This window comes from Sphaerodactylus townsendi, linkage group LG04 (assembly GCF_021028975.2).
Source record: "Sphaerodactylus townsendi isolate TG3544 linkage group LG04, MPM_Stown_v2.3, whole genome shotgun sequence".
Lineage (NCBI taxonomy): Eukaryota > Metazoa > Chordata > Lepidosauria > Squamata > Sphaerodactylidae > Sphaerodactylus > Sphaerodactylus townsendi.
The window spans coordinates 82038828-82054807 of NC_059428.1; the positions used below are offsets into that span (position 1 = coordinate 82038828).

General features: G+C 38.2%; 1 protein-coding gene across 2 annotated transcripts in view; it reads right to left on the bottom strand.

Annotated features, from left to right (window-relative positions):
* Positions 1 to 4716: 4716 nt before the first annotated feature.
* Positions 4717 to 15980, bottom strand: part of SMS (spermine synthase) — a 43516-nt gene continuing 32252 nt past the window's right edge. Inside the window, exons 10-12 of one of the 2 annotated variants that reach the window (XR_007244243.1) lie at positions 10229 to 10344; positions 6048 to 8971; positions 4717 to 5901 (exon numbers count right to left, since the gene is read on the bottom strand). Coding sequence is in view for 1 of the 2 variants with exons in the window: in XM_048493232.1 (XP_048349189.1) it covers positions 8932 to 8971; positions 10229 to 10344 (156 nt within the window). In the remaining variant the exon portion in view is untranslated. Of the gene's footprint in view, positions 8972 to 10228; positions 10345 to 15980 lie in introns of both variants that reach the window. The other variant, XM_048493232.1, reaches the window with a different exon arrangement.

Here is a 15980-nt window from a genome sequence, read left to right on the forward strand (position 1 = left end):
CAGATGATTTGTGTTTTGAGGATAAAAACCCAAAGGTATAGAAATACAGTAATAGAACTTTGTTACCTAGGGTTTTCTTTATTACATATTTAGTTTTAATACTTTTTGTGTTTAGTTGTATGTCAGATCTGTTTATTGTTAGTGGTAAATTGTGTGTTTTGTGTACTTGAAAGTCAATGACAAAGACACTGGAAATTGTAATAACTTTTATAATTTTAATAAAATTTAAAAAAAAAAAAAGGAGAAGCCAATGGAAAACCACCCTGTACAACATAGTCTGGACAGTTGTATTCCATGAATCCCAGGGAGCTGGAGGCTTTGCATGAATTTATTGATAAGAACCTGCAAAAAGGTTTCATTAAGTCATCCCCAGCTCCCATGAGCGCTCCAGTACTGTACCTGTACAGAAAAAAAGGACGGTACCCTTAGGCTTTGCATGAATTACAGGCCTTTGAATGCCATTTCAACAACCAACCAATACTCTTTGCCTTTGATGAAGGATATGTTGGAATGTTTGTCTAAGGGGAGACTATTCACCTAATTCAGGGGTCTGCAACCTGTGACTCTCCAGATGCTCATGGACTACAATTCCCACCTGCCACCATGGCCAATTGCAGACCCCTGACATAATAGGACTTGAGAGAAGCGTATTAGAGTCCTGATAAAGGGCAGAGATAAATGGTTGACAACTTTTAACACCCCATTAAGGTCTTTCCCTACAAAGTAATGCCATTTGGTCTAAGGAGCACCCCAGGAGTTTTCATCAGCTTCATAAATGAGGTGTTATATGAACATCTCTATAAAGAAGAAGAAGAAGAGGAGGAGGAGGAGGAGGAGGAGGAGGAATTTGGATTTATATCCCCCTTTCTCTCTTGTAGGAGACTCAAAGGGGCTTACAATCTCCTTGCCCTTCCCCCCTCACAACAAACACCCTGTGAGGTAGGTGGAACTGAGAGAGCTCCGAGAAGCTGTGACTAGACCAAGGTCACCCAGCTGGCATGCTTAGGAGTGTACAGGCTAATCTGAATTCCCCAGATAAGCCTCCACAGCTCAGGCGGCAGAGCTGGGAATCAAACCCGATTCCTCCAGATTATATACACGAGCTCTTAACCTCCTACGCCACTGCTGCTCCTAAGGAGTAGTGGTCCAACTGGATGATGTGCTCATTTATATGGAGACCCTAGAGCAACACGTGCTGCTGGTCCACTCAGTCCTGTCCAACTATTAAACAACTCTCTGTATGTGGGCGAGTTCCACAGAGATTGTTTAGATTTCCTGAGGTACTGCATATCAGGGGAGGCCATCGAGATGGACCACAAAAAGTGAAGGCACTGGTGGACTGGGAACCTCCTTGCATAAGCAGCAGTTACAGTCATTTTTAGGGTTCTGCAATTTCTATGAAGATTTCATCCCTCAATTCCCAGGTGGTGCTCCCTCTCACTGACTTGCTGAAAACTAAGAGGAAACCCACCAAGGTCAAAGAGGCAGGGGGACAAGCTGGCCTGGACTACACTATGTCAAAAGGCTTTTGGGGAGTTAAAGAAATAATTCACCTCAGAAGCTATTCTTAAGCATGCAGACCCTACCAGGCCTTTGATGATATAAATAGATGCAAGTGTTGTGACTATGGGAGCAGCCCTTCTGCAATGGGGGAATATGGGAAGCTCGATTCCTGTGCTTATTTATCCAAGAAATTTTCTGTTGCTGAACAAAACAGGCTGTCTGGGATGCCATTAAGGTGGCCCTAACAACCTAGAGGCACTGGCTGGAGGGGGCTATGAATCACCTGCATATTATTATTTGGGTTAAGGGCTTTACATTAAAATCGAAGAACAGAATTATGCCCTGTGGAATGCCACACGTATGGTAACTGGTCTCCAGTGGCAATTCTTTGGTTACTGTCTGTGATGAATGATTTGAACCAGTCTAACATACAACCTCTGATGCCTGTTTCTGGTTCCAGACACCTCAACAAGATGACATGGTCCACTGTGTCAAAGGTAGCAGATAAACCCAGCAAGAGTAACAGGGAGGTCTCACCTTTGTCTACATTTAGACAGAGGTTATCACCAACTAAATCTAGCAAACCCATTTCTGTCTCATAGCCTGGTCTGAAACCAGACTGAAAAGATGAGTTATCCAAGAGTATCTTGAATTGGTGTACTATTCCTCTCAATTTCTTTGTTTAGAAAGGGCATATTAGAGGCATTATCAGTTACGTAATTTTTCTGTAGGGATGGAAGTGGTTTTCAGTAGCGGATGGATAACCACCTCCTTGAGTAGACAAGGGAAAGTGTCCTGAATTAGTGATTGGTTTATAATAAATCCTAAAGATTCATTGGTGCTGTTTTTATGTTATTTTAGAAGTCAGGATGGACAAGAATCCAGGGCACAAGTTGTGGTCTTCACTGAACCCAGAAATTTGTCAACATCAGTGATGGAAATTGAGTGAAAGTGGTCCATAAATAGAACAGTCAATGCATCAGGCAGTTTTCCCAGTGGACCTATGTTAAAATCAGTTTCTAAATCAGAGAATATTATTGATAGTTTATCAGAAAAAAAGCTTTGCAGAAGTATCACAACTATTTGCCTTGTTCTATACAATGAAGGTTCAGTTTCAGAAGTCAGCAGAAGCCATGTTAAACAATTGAGTTGGTCATGAACTAGCTAAGGCACCCAGCCACATACTAATGCAATTGCTAATGTGACTGCAAGTGCAGTTGCAAGTTCAATTGCAAATGCAACAGCAAATGCAACTGAAAATGAACTCCACCCAGACCCATGCAAATGTGCCTCACCCCCCCCCTCACCCCCAATGAGGTGGACAAGCCATATAACCCACCACACAATCATTCTACACTGAGCGATGGAGAAAAACAAATTTCACCATGACATACCTCTGAAGATAACAGCCATAGATACAAGTGAAACATTAGGAGCTAAACTACCAGACCACGGCCACACAGCCTTGAAAACCCACAAGAGCCACCCTAAGAATCCTTGCCACAAACTCTCCAGAGACTATGCTGTCTTGAAACAAGTATATCTGAAATGAATTAGAAAAACATATGCAGAAGTATCATCTGTAGTCTGAAGACATTTAGGAAGACATAGATATTTCGGAAGATATTGTTGAAAATCCCACAGTCCAGGTGGATCTTGGTTGAGAACACCACAGAAAGCCCCACAGGATATAATCAATAAGGCTAAATGTTTGCCTTCCTTAAACACACACACAAAATCCACAAGAAGTGAACATTAAAGAACTAAATATAATTATTCTGGTAAACCAAATTGCTATGTTTCTAAGCAGCCCTTTCCTGGCATATCCCATAACACTCACAAAAGAATACTAGTCTATGCAAAGGATTTAGCAATACCTTCTTCACATTTTCTTTTCTTCCACATTTGTGACAAATGCGATTAAAATATAGCTTTATTGTGTAAGCAGTCATGACTTTTTCAGCTCAAAAGTTACATTTTTCATTTACCCATTTAAGGCTAGAATACATGTTAGAACAAAGGAACTTTTTAAACTGAATCTTCTATGACCATCTAGTATATTCAAATGAAGCAAAAATGAGTTATTGAATAAAAGTAAAAATCCTGGAATAATTTAAGTGATTAATCAATTAAAGTGCCACATCTGCCTGGAATAGGGAAATGAATAGTCCAAGCAATCACAGAATGTAACTTTGTCACTACTGAATCCTCACATAAGCAGGAATTCACAGCTGCCAAAAGAAACTGGAATTCTACTTAAAAATACTATAGGCTGCTACACATATGAGGAGGAAACATACAAACAAGACAACGGTGACAAGCACTGAGCTCAATTTTCAGTTTATTTTAAAATGCAGCTGCCCGTACTCCCAATGAGGACCTAATGTGACTTAGATCCTCCACCATTTCATCCTCACAGCATCCCTGGAAAGTTGAAGGTGAGTCAGCAATGTTCCATGGCAGAGTGGAGATTCAAATCTGGATCTCCCAGATTCTGGATGACCATGGACTTGTCACACACTTTCAGTCTCACCTACTGCACTGAGTTCTTGTAAGATTAAAATGGAGGAGTGGAAAACAATGTAAACCACTTTGGGTCTCATTGAAGAGAAAGGTAGGGTAAAAATGAAGTTAAAAATGAATCAGTACACCACTCAGGTTCTGATTTTGCACTAGTTTCCACTGCCAATTGTCACATGGTGCCTACACAAAAACCATTCCTATTCATGTAATGATCTGTCATTCAAATTTTCTATGCTGGATTTTAACGCCCATTAACACAGAATTACACAACCTTCAACTACTACTGTAACTTGGTACTACATCAATAGCAATGAGATTTCAAAATTATTCTTGCTGGCCTTGCCTTTTATTCAAGAACGCCACATCAAAAATCTAAGTGTAGGGCAACTGTAATACAAAGCAGAGATATAGTATAATTATGTAATAATTACCATTGTTAAAATCCTTCAACCACTTCTACCCCAAAGGGAAGTGTGACTAGAGTAAAGCATGCAAAAATATTCTTTAAAACATTAAAATAAAAAAGGCAATATGCGATGTTCGTCATATATGGAAACAAGCAGGAACTGACAAAGACGTGCACAGTGAATTTCTTTCTCCTCTATTTTCTCTTTCCCTTCTTTGAGAAGCACATTTTCCATTACTGAAATTTCGAACCCAAAAGTAAATTAAGAATTTAGGCAGGACAAGTCTTAACAGTGTACCTTTATTTGAATATATGCACAGCACCAGCGAAGTCAGTACAATACCAGCAATGTTCTTTTAGTAATGTCAGATTAGTAATCGAACTTTTTTTAAAAGTAGGGAAATTTCACTTCTAGATGAAACAGCATTTAGTGCAAAGAATTTGGAGAGAAAAAAAACCCTACCACCATGCCAACCATCTTTGGGATCAATCTGCATGTGTAGTGAGGCACTCACAACAATGTTCCAACTCAGTTTCATGTGGATAAAATAACAATGTATTAGTCTGTCACAGATTTTATTTACCAAGAAAGTGAATTTTCATACCGCTTATTACAACTATACCTAAATAAAGAGTGACAGCACATTATTTAAATATTTCTATCTATAAGCAGTAATGGAAAGGGAGGAAAAGTGCACGTGCTTATGTTTGTGTGGGTAGGTGTATGGGAGGGGAGCTATGAGGTTATATTGGTTTTGTTTTCACATACAGGGATATGTTATAATGAAGCTCTACATAAGTATATGTTTAAAAAAAATCTTGCTACTCTCAAGTTTCATTTTTACTGAGAGGATGGTATATAAATTATATTAATTTTTCAAAACAATATCACCTGTCCATCCGTCAGTGTATTTCAGATTCAAGACCAAGTTTGCCCCGGCTGTAACCTGTCAGTGAGGTAATATGACAGTATCCCTTCACCACTAGACTAATCAAATGTTGAGCCTATGAACTCAATGTACACAAGAAAAATGAAACACCAACATTTTCTTCTTCAAACATAATCAGTGTATTTAACCTTATTTTAGTGAGAAGCTAAGGTAGACAACAATCCTCCACTTTTGGGATACTCCGCACATTTTTTATTCTTTATTTTTGAACACAAAATAATTTGACAATCCAGTCTGTTCTTCATAAAGCTTCAGTAACTAATTTAACTTGTGTGGGAAGTTCCATCAAAACCATATTAGTTTTGATTACAAAACTATAACAGAATTTTAAAAATAGTACAATTATTAGGGACCCTGAATATTCTGCATACCAAATTAATGAAAGTTTAGAAAAAAAATTTATAAGCATTGGACATAGTTCTGCCATTAGTTGGAAAGGCCATATACTCAAGTTTTTCAGGATCAAATTCAGAAAAACATGCCCCATTTAATATAATTTTTATGACTCTATGACATATTCTGCATACCAGATTAATGAAAGTTTGGCAAGTTTTCATACACATTGGAGATAATTCTGTGATTAGCAGGAAAGCCCATACAATGAAGTTTTTTAGGATCAAATTCAGGAAAAATGTCACATTTAATATACATTTTTATGACTTTACGCTTTGTGTTTCAAACTTATAAAAAGGGAGAGAAGATGCTAAATGAGTATTATACAAAAACAGAGGCAAAGTAATTTCAGTATAAATGGGACAGCAGCACCCAAGAGCCAAGTGCCTGGCTCCAGTGCCACAGCCATATTGTGGATGCTGCTATTAAAAAGGCTTGCTGGCAGCGGTGGGATGCTCAGAAAGGGAAAATACCTCCCCACCATCAAGAAGCCTCTATGGGGCTTAATAGACTTACATCACCCAAAAGGGAAACTTAAGTCTAAATTCTCAGGTTGCTGGCATAACATGGCAAATGGCCAGGAGGGAGCCAACTAATGTTGGCTACTCCCCTGGCCCTGCTAGGCCAGCAGCAGCAGAGGCGCAGGAACAGCGCCTGGCATCATGTCTCAGAGTTGGGGAGGGTTGCAACAGTTAGAGAAATTGCCCCTCAGCTGGGGTAAGTGCCCCTGGGAGGGAAGAATCCACCAGAGCAGCCATGTGCCACTTCCACTGGCAGATTCAGCCCCTCCCCGCGATGGGGCTCTGAGCTTCCCATGTGTATTCTCTGATCCATCATGAATGCTCACTCATGTCCTACATTTGAATTAGGACCTCAAAGTAGGAATGCAACTATATGCAGAAAATGAAATTACTTCAGTGAGCAGGAATACTTTGCTTGCCTTTAATAAAATCTGCTCTTTATCAGCAAGACCAGAAAGTTTAAAAGTATTTTATGTCTATCCAGATTCAAAGGATTTATTATATAGCTTCAATTTACATGACAGCAATTCAGGACTTACAAATACACCTGTCTTATATGCCCAGTTTGTTAACATTATGAGAACCCCAGGTGCCATAGATATGCTTCAGTGCAAAAAACCACAACATTTCAATCAATGATGTGCCTCATTGCAGTATTTCTTCATACCCTATAAAGGAACAGAGAAAGCCTCTCTTTACAAATAATAAAGAAATTCTCCCTGGAGAAAAAACATAAATGTGTTGAGATGGGTCATAATAAAAAAGAGTGAGCAAGAAACAGAACAAACCTTGTGATTATATTTATTGATTTTTGGGCACAAAGTCTAGTGGTGACAAAAAAGAGATTTCCTCTGAAGAAGTGAAATGCAAAAAACTTTTCCAGTCCTGAAGGAAAAGGTCATTTTTTCCAAGACCATAATCCTCTCCCCGCCTCCCAAACTTAGAACATAGTTGTATTTCTGAGTTATTTTTCAGCAAAATTATCAGGGAAAGACTATTAAGTATACAGAAAGAGCTTACAAAAATATAATCTTACCACTATGTGGAGAAGCAGATAGGGACTAATGTATATTTCAACATGCACATGTAGATACAGCATATTGGGTAGTGATTCTTAGGGTCAATCACAAGTTTTGCAGGTGGGCTTACCTCAGTTGCGTAAATACTCATTTATGGGCATGCATACACTATAAATACAAGATGCACAAGAATCTTAGGAGCACAATCTACCACAACTTTCTGCTGCACACATGAATGGGATTTGACCTGTGTTCTGAAGTACTATTCCCATTCATTTTGAGGCGGTAGTGAAATTTCCAGCTATACTCTCTGACCTCCCTTTTAAATGGCTTTTCATACTTGAGGAGCATTGTCACTAAAACTTAAAAAACAAGAGTATGAACAGTAGAAAAATTCCTCACTATACTTCTCAGCTTCTGTATGCACTTGGAGGAGGGCAGGAACAGGCCAGGCTACTGTTTTAAAATGTACAGCACTAACAGTATTTGTTCATTACTCCCAATCCATAAAATATATTAACACAGACACTGAAGTAATTTGAAAGTGACAGTTCACTAGCAACTCAGACTACTTAAGTCAGTGGTACTACTTCAATAGAACTACTTTGTGAATTTACTTACATGTAGCAACATTAAACTTTCTGAAAAGTCTGCAAAATAGACTAGTTTGATACAGATGGGCCAAAAAAACCTCAAGTTAGCTTCTTCCCTTTTAAAATAAGGACTGGACCCAATTAATGTAAGTTTTGATGTGGCACGGTAACTTTTCCTTATACATTTTTTGTGATTAATTTTTCTTCTGAACAAATCATTGCAGAGTTAAGAACTGGCATTTGCCCCATCACAATGAAAGACTAAAATTAAATATCAAATCTGACCAAGGGGGTATTTGGAACAAAAGTCAACCATAAGAAAATGTTGTAAGTGTTGTTGCTGCTTTACATCATAGTGGGACTGAGAGTATCCTTAAAAAAATAAGTTTGCCCTTATTTTCTCCTCTAATGGAAGCACTTTGAAGATAAATTTGTTTAAAAAAAATACTTGTCTATTTAAAGTACCATGCCTACTAAACTAGTTAATGTCTGAAGAAAAATCTAAAGGACCACACTAAAATGCTAATATTGTCTTTTCTTTAATCTATTTTTGAAGAGTGAAAAAACAAACCCAAAACAACAAAAACGATCACATTCTAGAAGTTCAGTGCATTCAGCAGCTATAGGTTGCTGCTAGTTCATCTACATTAACTTTCAAAAAATAACACCCTACCTCATCAAAATATACATTTTTCATTTGTTTTTAAATTAAAATAATAATTACAAATTTAAAGAATTCACAAAATTGATAGCTTGGCTAAATTTCAGATCATCTACAGTAGGGGTGGCCAAGCTATGGTGTTCCAGATGTTCATGAACTACAATTCCCATCAGCCCCTGCCAGCATGGCCAATTGGTCATGCTGGCAGGGGCTGATGGGAATTGTAGTCAATGAACATCTGGAACACCATAGCTTGGCCACCCCAATCTACAGCATATAATTTAAGATTCCAGATGCCAAGACATAGCACATAACAAGCCTACATGCTCCGTTCAGCATGTGTGGCAGAAGGATCTTGAGCTTCAAACAGTCCTCTTCTTCTGAACAGTATAAAACACCCATCTGAACAAAAGTTGAGTCAAGGAAACAATTAAGCATCTTGTACAGTATCACAAATATAGTTTCTGAAACCTCCTTCCACAGTATCATATGCTCTCACAATAAGAACAGAATATCTTACTATCTCTTGCCTTTTGAAATGTTCCCAAGGCTTTTTTTTTACTATTATCAATTGAAACCAATAAATAGAAGTCCCTCAAATGGTTCAATTATATTATGTCATAGCTAGCTAATGGGCAACTCCCTGGTGTTTCATTGGTGTATCTTTGTAGTGCATTGTTGTTTTTGTACTGAAAATAGGAACTACAAGCAAAGCAACACAACTATGTGCATCCCTAACAACCACCCAAGAGGAGGAGAAGCTAAAGTATCTATATTTCTACCGTGTTTCAAAGATAGCAGCCTTGCTACCAATTGCATCATGCATCACATTTACGTGTCTGTTAAGTACAGCAAAGGTATTTTCAAAATCCCTTGCAAGTTACCTGATCACTTTTTCACAACTGGGGATACAGGCTTCACCACCAGTGAAGAAAACGCCAGATTTGGCTGTAGGAATCCACAGCTTTTCAGAATAACAGAAAACTAGCCAATCACAGCCATCTGAGACAGAGGGAAAGGGTAGGATTCTCTGTTTTTCCAGCATCTCACTTTTTGTGTCATCACCAAGAGTACCGGTGTATATTAGAAAATATGCTGTTCAGGATGCCCAACAGCCCAGTCTCTTTTGTTCTCTCTCTCCTTCCCTGTGGTCCAAGGCTACCAGTCCTGTCACCAACATACACCAGCAGCAGATATGCTGGAAAAGCACAATGGAGGGGAAGGTGAATTCTGGATCTGTCTAAGAGATGGCTTTGTTGGTTAAAAGGGAATTTAGGTGAAAATTCTAAAGTGTACAAAAGAAGCCATATTGTTAACATAGTATGGACTTATGTTGCATAAAAATCAAAAATATCTAATGCTGAATCATATTATTTTTTTAGTCAGAAGTAACTAAGCACAGAATCTCTCAAGGACCCTCTATCAACCCACTATTGCTATACCACTCACATTCTTTTCCAGTTCGGCTTATAAAAGCTTCCCAATGCTTTGTACTGATTTCATAACTTCATAAACAACTTCCTGCTAAGCCAGGCAACATTTTACAGACAAAGGTAACAGAGAGGCATGAATGAGTAGTCAAGTCTGTTGTGGTATCATCTAATTAGTTTGTATCATTTTATTACTTGTAAGGCATGATTTTGTATTAACCAAGGATACAGTTCCATATAGGAAGGAACACAAACAACTTCTTTTGAGAACTCCACAGGACAATACAATCTGCCAAGCTGTTCTTCATAGAGATTCAAGGCTTCAGTCAAATTGACACAATTTCCCTTCAAGACAAAAGGAAAAAATATTACATATATAGTTACGTTGAAAATCAACGCAAAATTTCATCAGTAGACTATTCAGAAGAACAGAAGTGAACTTTATTATTTCTGTTTAAACAAAACACCTGTTCTACATGCTCTCAGAATCCTGTCAAAAATATACATTTATAACAATTACACACACACACGATAAGAGACGGGCCATCACAATTCAGGAATTATAAATGCAAACAAAACATACCCCAATGTAGACTGATCTACCTAAAGTTGTCAAACTTCTAAATTAACCTCATTTCTTGAATACTAACCTCCACTTCTTAACAGGACATCCACAGTTTAGAATTCACTTATCTTAAAAGAATGAATCATGCTGACTACCTTCCTGATAGATCATAAACTGGAGTAATTGTCCACAGCCATGGCAGTACCTTCGCTGCAATAGTGTAATAAAACTGAATGAGAATAGCTTTATGTTGGAATTGTTTGATGGGGTAAGTATTAAATGTCAGAATTAAATATTTCACAACACTAAAAATTTCCTCAGTATTCTAAAGGGGAAGATTAATAACATTTGGGATGCACTAATCTGATCTAAGTGCTTGGAGATTCCCAGGATGATAGTATTGAGGATGAGGGGGCAATTGCCTGAGACGAAACACAAAGAATTCTGAAAACAGCTATAAAAAGCTATGAATTTAATGCACTCAGGAAGAGAAACCTATACTTTTGTTGGGACAAAGCAGAAATAATTGGCCTGCACTGTCAAGAAAAGGAGATGGATAGGTTTTAATATCTCCAGGTGTCAGCCATAAAGAGTAGTAGGGCAAAATGTTAAAGAACTGTTGGAATTCAACTTTAGTGGGCTTTCTAGTGACCCTGCCCCAGAGCTGGGATAGACCTGCAGCCACTCGGGAGGGGGTTTAAAACAGCCTGTCAGTTCAGGTAAAAGTGTGCAGAGCAACCCAAGGAAGTGCAGAAAGAAACAAGGAAGAACAGAGAACATCCTCAATGGTGCCTCCCGTCATTCCAAGCTCATTCTCTCAGGGTAGAGGAAATGCTGAGAATGCAAGTCTAGATAGCTAGTATTTATCATTTCTGTTTTATTCACTAAAATCTGTCTTCTAGGCTCATCTGTGTTGGCATATTTTGAATAGAATTCACATTTAGTTAAATAAACTCCTTTGCATAAAAGGTCTGTGTGAGACTGTATCATATTCCCACCCATTTGCTTAGATAGTCCTTTAAGTTACACTCTTCTCCCTACCACAAACATCAAAATGGGGGGGGGGGGGGCAAAGAAGCAGGATAGAGCAGGATAACATAACAAAGGCACTAAGTATTATGCTATTGAATGTACCACAATAGACCACATCTATATTACAGAAATGGAAATTAAGATGAATGGTAAAGTGAGAAAAAAATAGCTAATCACATTCTTATTGTTCTCAATTTTGTTTGCTTTTACTTGATAAATTTTCATGTTTTCATAATGCAAAATAATCGAAAATAATTTTGTATTTCACAAATGAAATGAATTTTGTAGCGATAGATTTTCATGTTTTAATAATGAAAAACAGCATTTCACAAATGATATGAATTTATAGAGATACTGTAAGCATCAGAAAGTGGAAAGGAAAAGGTTAATAACACGGTAAGAAAGTTGAGCATATAAAACTTGTTTAGTAATCTATTATTATCCAAAGCCCTGCAGCAGTTTGGTTCCGCTGCCTTTTTCAAAGCATGTAATTTTGCCAGCATCAAATTGAATGGGATAGTACACAAACAACCTGTGTATGTAATTTAGAAATCATAAATAGAAAACAGTGTAAGGTAATTTATGGGATATCCAAGGTAGTTTAATGGCATGACCAACATCTGTATAATGAGTGTAATCTGCAGTCTACTTTAGAAGACAGTCCTAAGTATTCAGCTCTTTTCATCATCTTCATAAATGACAATTAGTCACCACAGAAGACAATGTGGCAAGCAAATCATGAGAATGAATATGAATGTCTGTATTTGTTAAACCCATTCATTCTCCTACCAATGCAAATATTTGCACCAAACCCACAGTTCTTCTACTATGCAATCCTACCTTCACCTTTACAAAGCTATCTACACACATGCATTATGGTTTCGTTTATAATTAATTAACATAATTTATGTCAGAAATGAGTTATATGTCCAACCAACTACTGTTGATTTCCCAATTACGAACAGCAGTTAGATTAGGAGGAGCTCTTTTTCAATGCCGTGGGGTACATGATATGCAGCAAAATGGAAGCTCTTCTCTGTGAAGAGGAGGGATTGGAAGCAAAACTGAGCTGCTGGCACTTACTGAACTGCTATGATACCACACGTGTTTATGAATATGCTGATAGAAAATCATCAGTCAAAGCATGATGATTAATTCAACTGCTGTGGAGGAAAGTGGATATGAATGGACAAGAACTTAATGGCAAGCTCAAAAGAGAAAAAGCAAGTCTTTCAATCCAGTTGGGTTTTCAATGAGATTGGGCAGATGACAGTTGACCTTTGAAAAGTTGGTAACCAAAAATGGAAGTCAACCAAGAGATTGCATGGAGATGGACAACAGAGTCTTGCAGTGAGAGAAGCAATGATACTACCAGGGCAGGGAGGCCCAAGGAGGCAGGAGAGGACTGAGCAAAAAAGGCTAGAGATAGGCTAAGGAGGAGGAAAGGGTGAAAAAAGATAGCAAGCCCTGGGTCACATCTTAATTAAAGAGACACCAAATGATTCAATGGACCCAGCCACAAGATCTAAAAAAATAATCAGATGAATACAAAGTATATTTTATATGGGTGAAGAGAAGGAAGTGTACAATTCAGACAGGATTCTGCCATTTCTCATGTTTCCCAAAATACTCCAGTTTTTTTTCTTTCTCCAGCCTAGAATCCCACACTTCTATGAAAAGCAATCCCAAATGTTGCTTTTTAGAAATCAAAGGTTTAGGGTGGCAGGAAAGGGCCCTACAATATATTGGTGGGGAAAACCCCATACAGCTCAACATAACTAGCCTCACAATGGTAGCATGAAATGATTTTGGGAATAACTGAAGACTATCTACCCATACCAACCCTCCTGATGTACCCTCTTCCTTGCCTTGGTAAACCTGCTTACAATCTTTTCTGTCCTTAATACCAAGTAAAACAGAGACTGAACACAGCAAGAAAAAAGTTTATTTATGGGAGTGGTGGGAGTAAACTAGCGACACATATACATTTCAGTTGTTCAAGGTTGGTCCTGAATATCTGCAGTTAAGAACCCTGTTGACAGTTCCTAGCTATCTATCCATACTTCAATCTTCCTCTGTATAAACAATGAAGATTGGAGAGGAAGACTGAAGTATGGACAGATAGCTAGGAATTGCCAATTCAGGTTTCTTAAACTTTCAGATAACCACTACAGAGTTTTTAAAACACATAAGTTCAACTGGGCAACGAATAGCACCCAAACTGAACAGGTTAAGTGCTATAAGTATATTGGACTCGTATTTTCTCATAATTTCTCATGGTCAGCCCATAGGAAGGATGCACTCCTAGCCACATCTAATACCATTTCTACTTTAGTACGCTTCTTCTACAGCTGCGGCCATTATTTTATTCCCCCAGCCCTTAAGTTTTTAAATGCTAAAGTCACCTCAAAATTGCTTTATGGAGTCCCAATTTGGATCCAAGTTGTTAATTACTCTTTGAACTCGCTTCAATCCATATTTTTCCATAAGATAACTGGACTCCCAAATTGTGTGCCTTTTGCAGCCCTTTGCCTATAACTAGGTCAAAGCTCTCTGGAATCAGTCGCTTGGCTGAGGTCATTCAGATTCTGGCTGCAGATTCACTTTCACTTGGATTGCAATTCCCTGGTCCAACGCTTGCTCTCCGATATCTATGCCAACCCTTGGTTTTCCAGAATTGAAAAGAAATGGCTTCTATAAGGATGCCAGTATAAGGATACTCTGTTCCTTGTCCTTTAGATGCTTATAAAAAATTAAAAGGACGATTACTGGATAGAGTTCTCCACTTTAGTCACTGCAGCCAAGAAAACGTGTTCCCCCCTATATTTAGATTACACTACTTGCTAAATAATCCAAACCCTTCCTTCTGTGTGATAGTGGCAGACCTCCTTTTAGAAATGATCAAAAGCCAACAGCAATTTTTTACTTAACATTTTATTCTTTGCTCTGTGTATCCATGTTTTCTCTAGCTGTATTTATTTTATTGTTCACTTTGCCAATAAAGACTTGATTGATTGATTACTTTCAGATAACCACTACAGGCTTTTTGAAACACAGATCTCAACCTGCTCCAGTAATATGTATTCTCATTCTCATTAACACAAATGCAGCTCCTACATGAAAAAATATACACGTGCTCAGTACAAAAGATAACACAGATCAAGAGCTCACTGCATCTCTTTAAACCATGAAAGTATGGATAAGGTTCTGGTATTCAGGGTTTTTATTCTTCCTCTTTTAGTTTCAAAATCTAGCCAACATTGTTATGCTAACATTGAAAATGTTAAACGTTTAAGAACTATACTGAGACCATTTAAAATCCTTATAAAGGAAAATAAAGTTAACCATTTGAACAAGACTGTATTGTGTAATGGTTAGGTTTATATGAAACTTATTTAAATAAATGTTTTAAGCTCCCAGTCTGTGAAAGAAGTTGTAAGACACATTTTTAGTCATTCAGCCCCATCTAGTGTTCATATGTTATAGTGTGCACACTAGCAACTTTGCACTTTTAATGTGGGATGTTCAGAGAAATAGTATTGAATAAGTAAAAGAAAGTCAAGGATTGGTAAAAAGAAATGGCACAGCTTTATTCACGTAGCTTTATTCAAGGAATAAGAGGGGAAGTCCTCCTATGGATTAAAAACTGGTTAAGAAACAGGAAGCAAAGAGTGGGTGTAAATTGGAAGTTCTCACAATGGAGAGATGTAGGGAGTGGTGTCCCCCAGGGATCCATTTTGGGACCAGTGCTCTTTAACCTATTCATAAATGACCTGGAAGTAGGGGTGGGTAGCGTGGTGGCCAAGTTTGCAGATGATACCAAATTATGTAGGGTGGTGAGAACCACAAAGGATTGCAAAGAGCTCCAAGCGGACCTTGATAAATTAGGTGAGTGGGCTCAGAAATGGCAAATGCAGTTCAATGTAGCAAAATGCAAAGTGATGCACATAGGGGCAAAAAATCCAAACTTTACATACAAGCTACAAGGGTCAGTGCTATCAGTCACAAACCAGGAAAGGGATTTGGGAGTCTTAGTTGATAGTTCCATGGGAATGTCAACTCAATGCATGGCAGCTGTGAAAAGGGCAAACTCTATGCTGGGATCATTAGGAAAGGAATTGATAATAAAACTGCAAAGATTGTCATGCCCTTATATAAAGCAGTGGTGCGACCACACTTGGAGTACTGTATCCAGTTCTGGTCACCGCATCTCAAAAAGGATACTGAGGAGATAGAAAAAGTGCAAAGGGCAACAAGGATGATTGAGGGACTGGAGCACCTTCCCTATGAGGAGAGGCTGCAGCGTTTGGGACTCTTTAGTTTGGAGAGGAGACGGCTGAGGGGGGATATGATTGAAGTCTATAAAATTATGCATGGGGTAGAA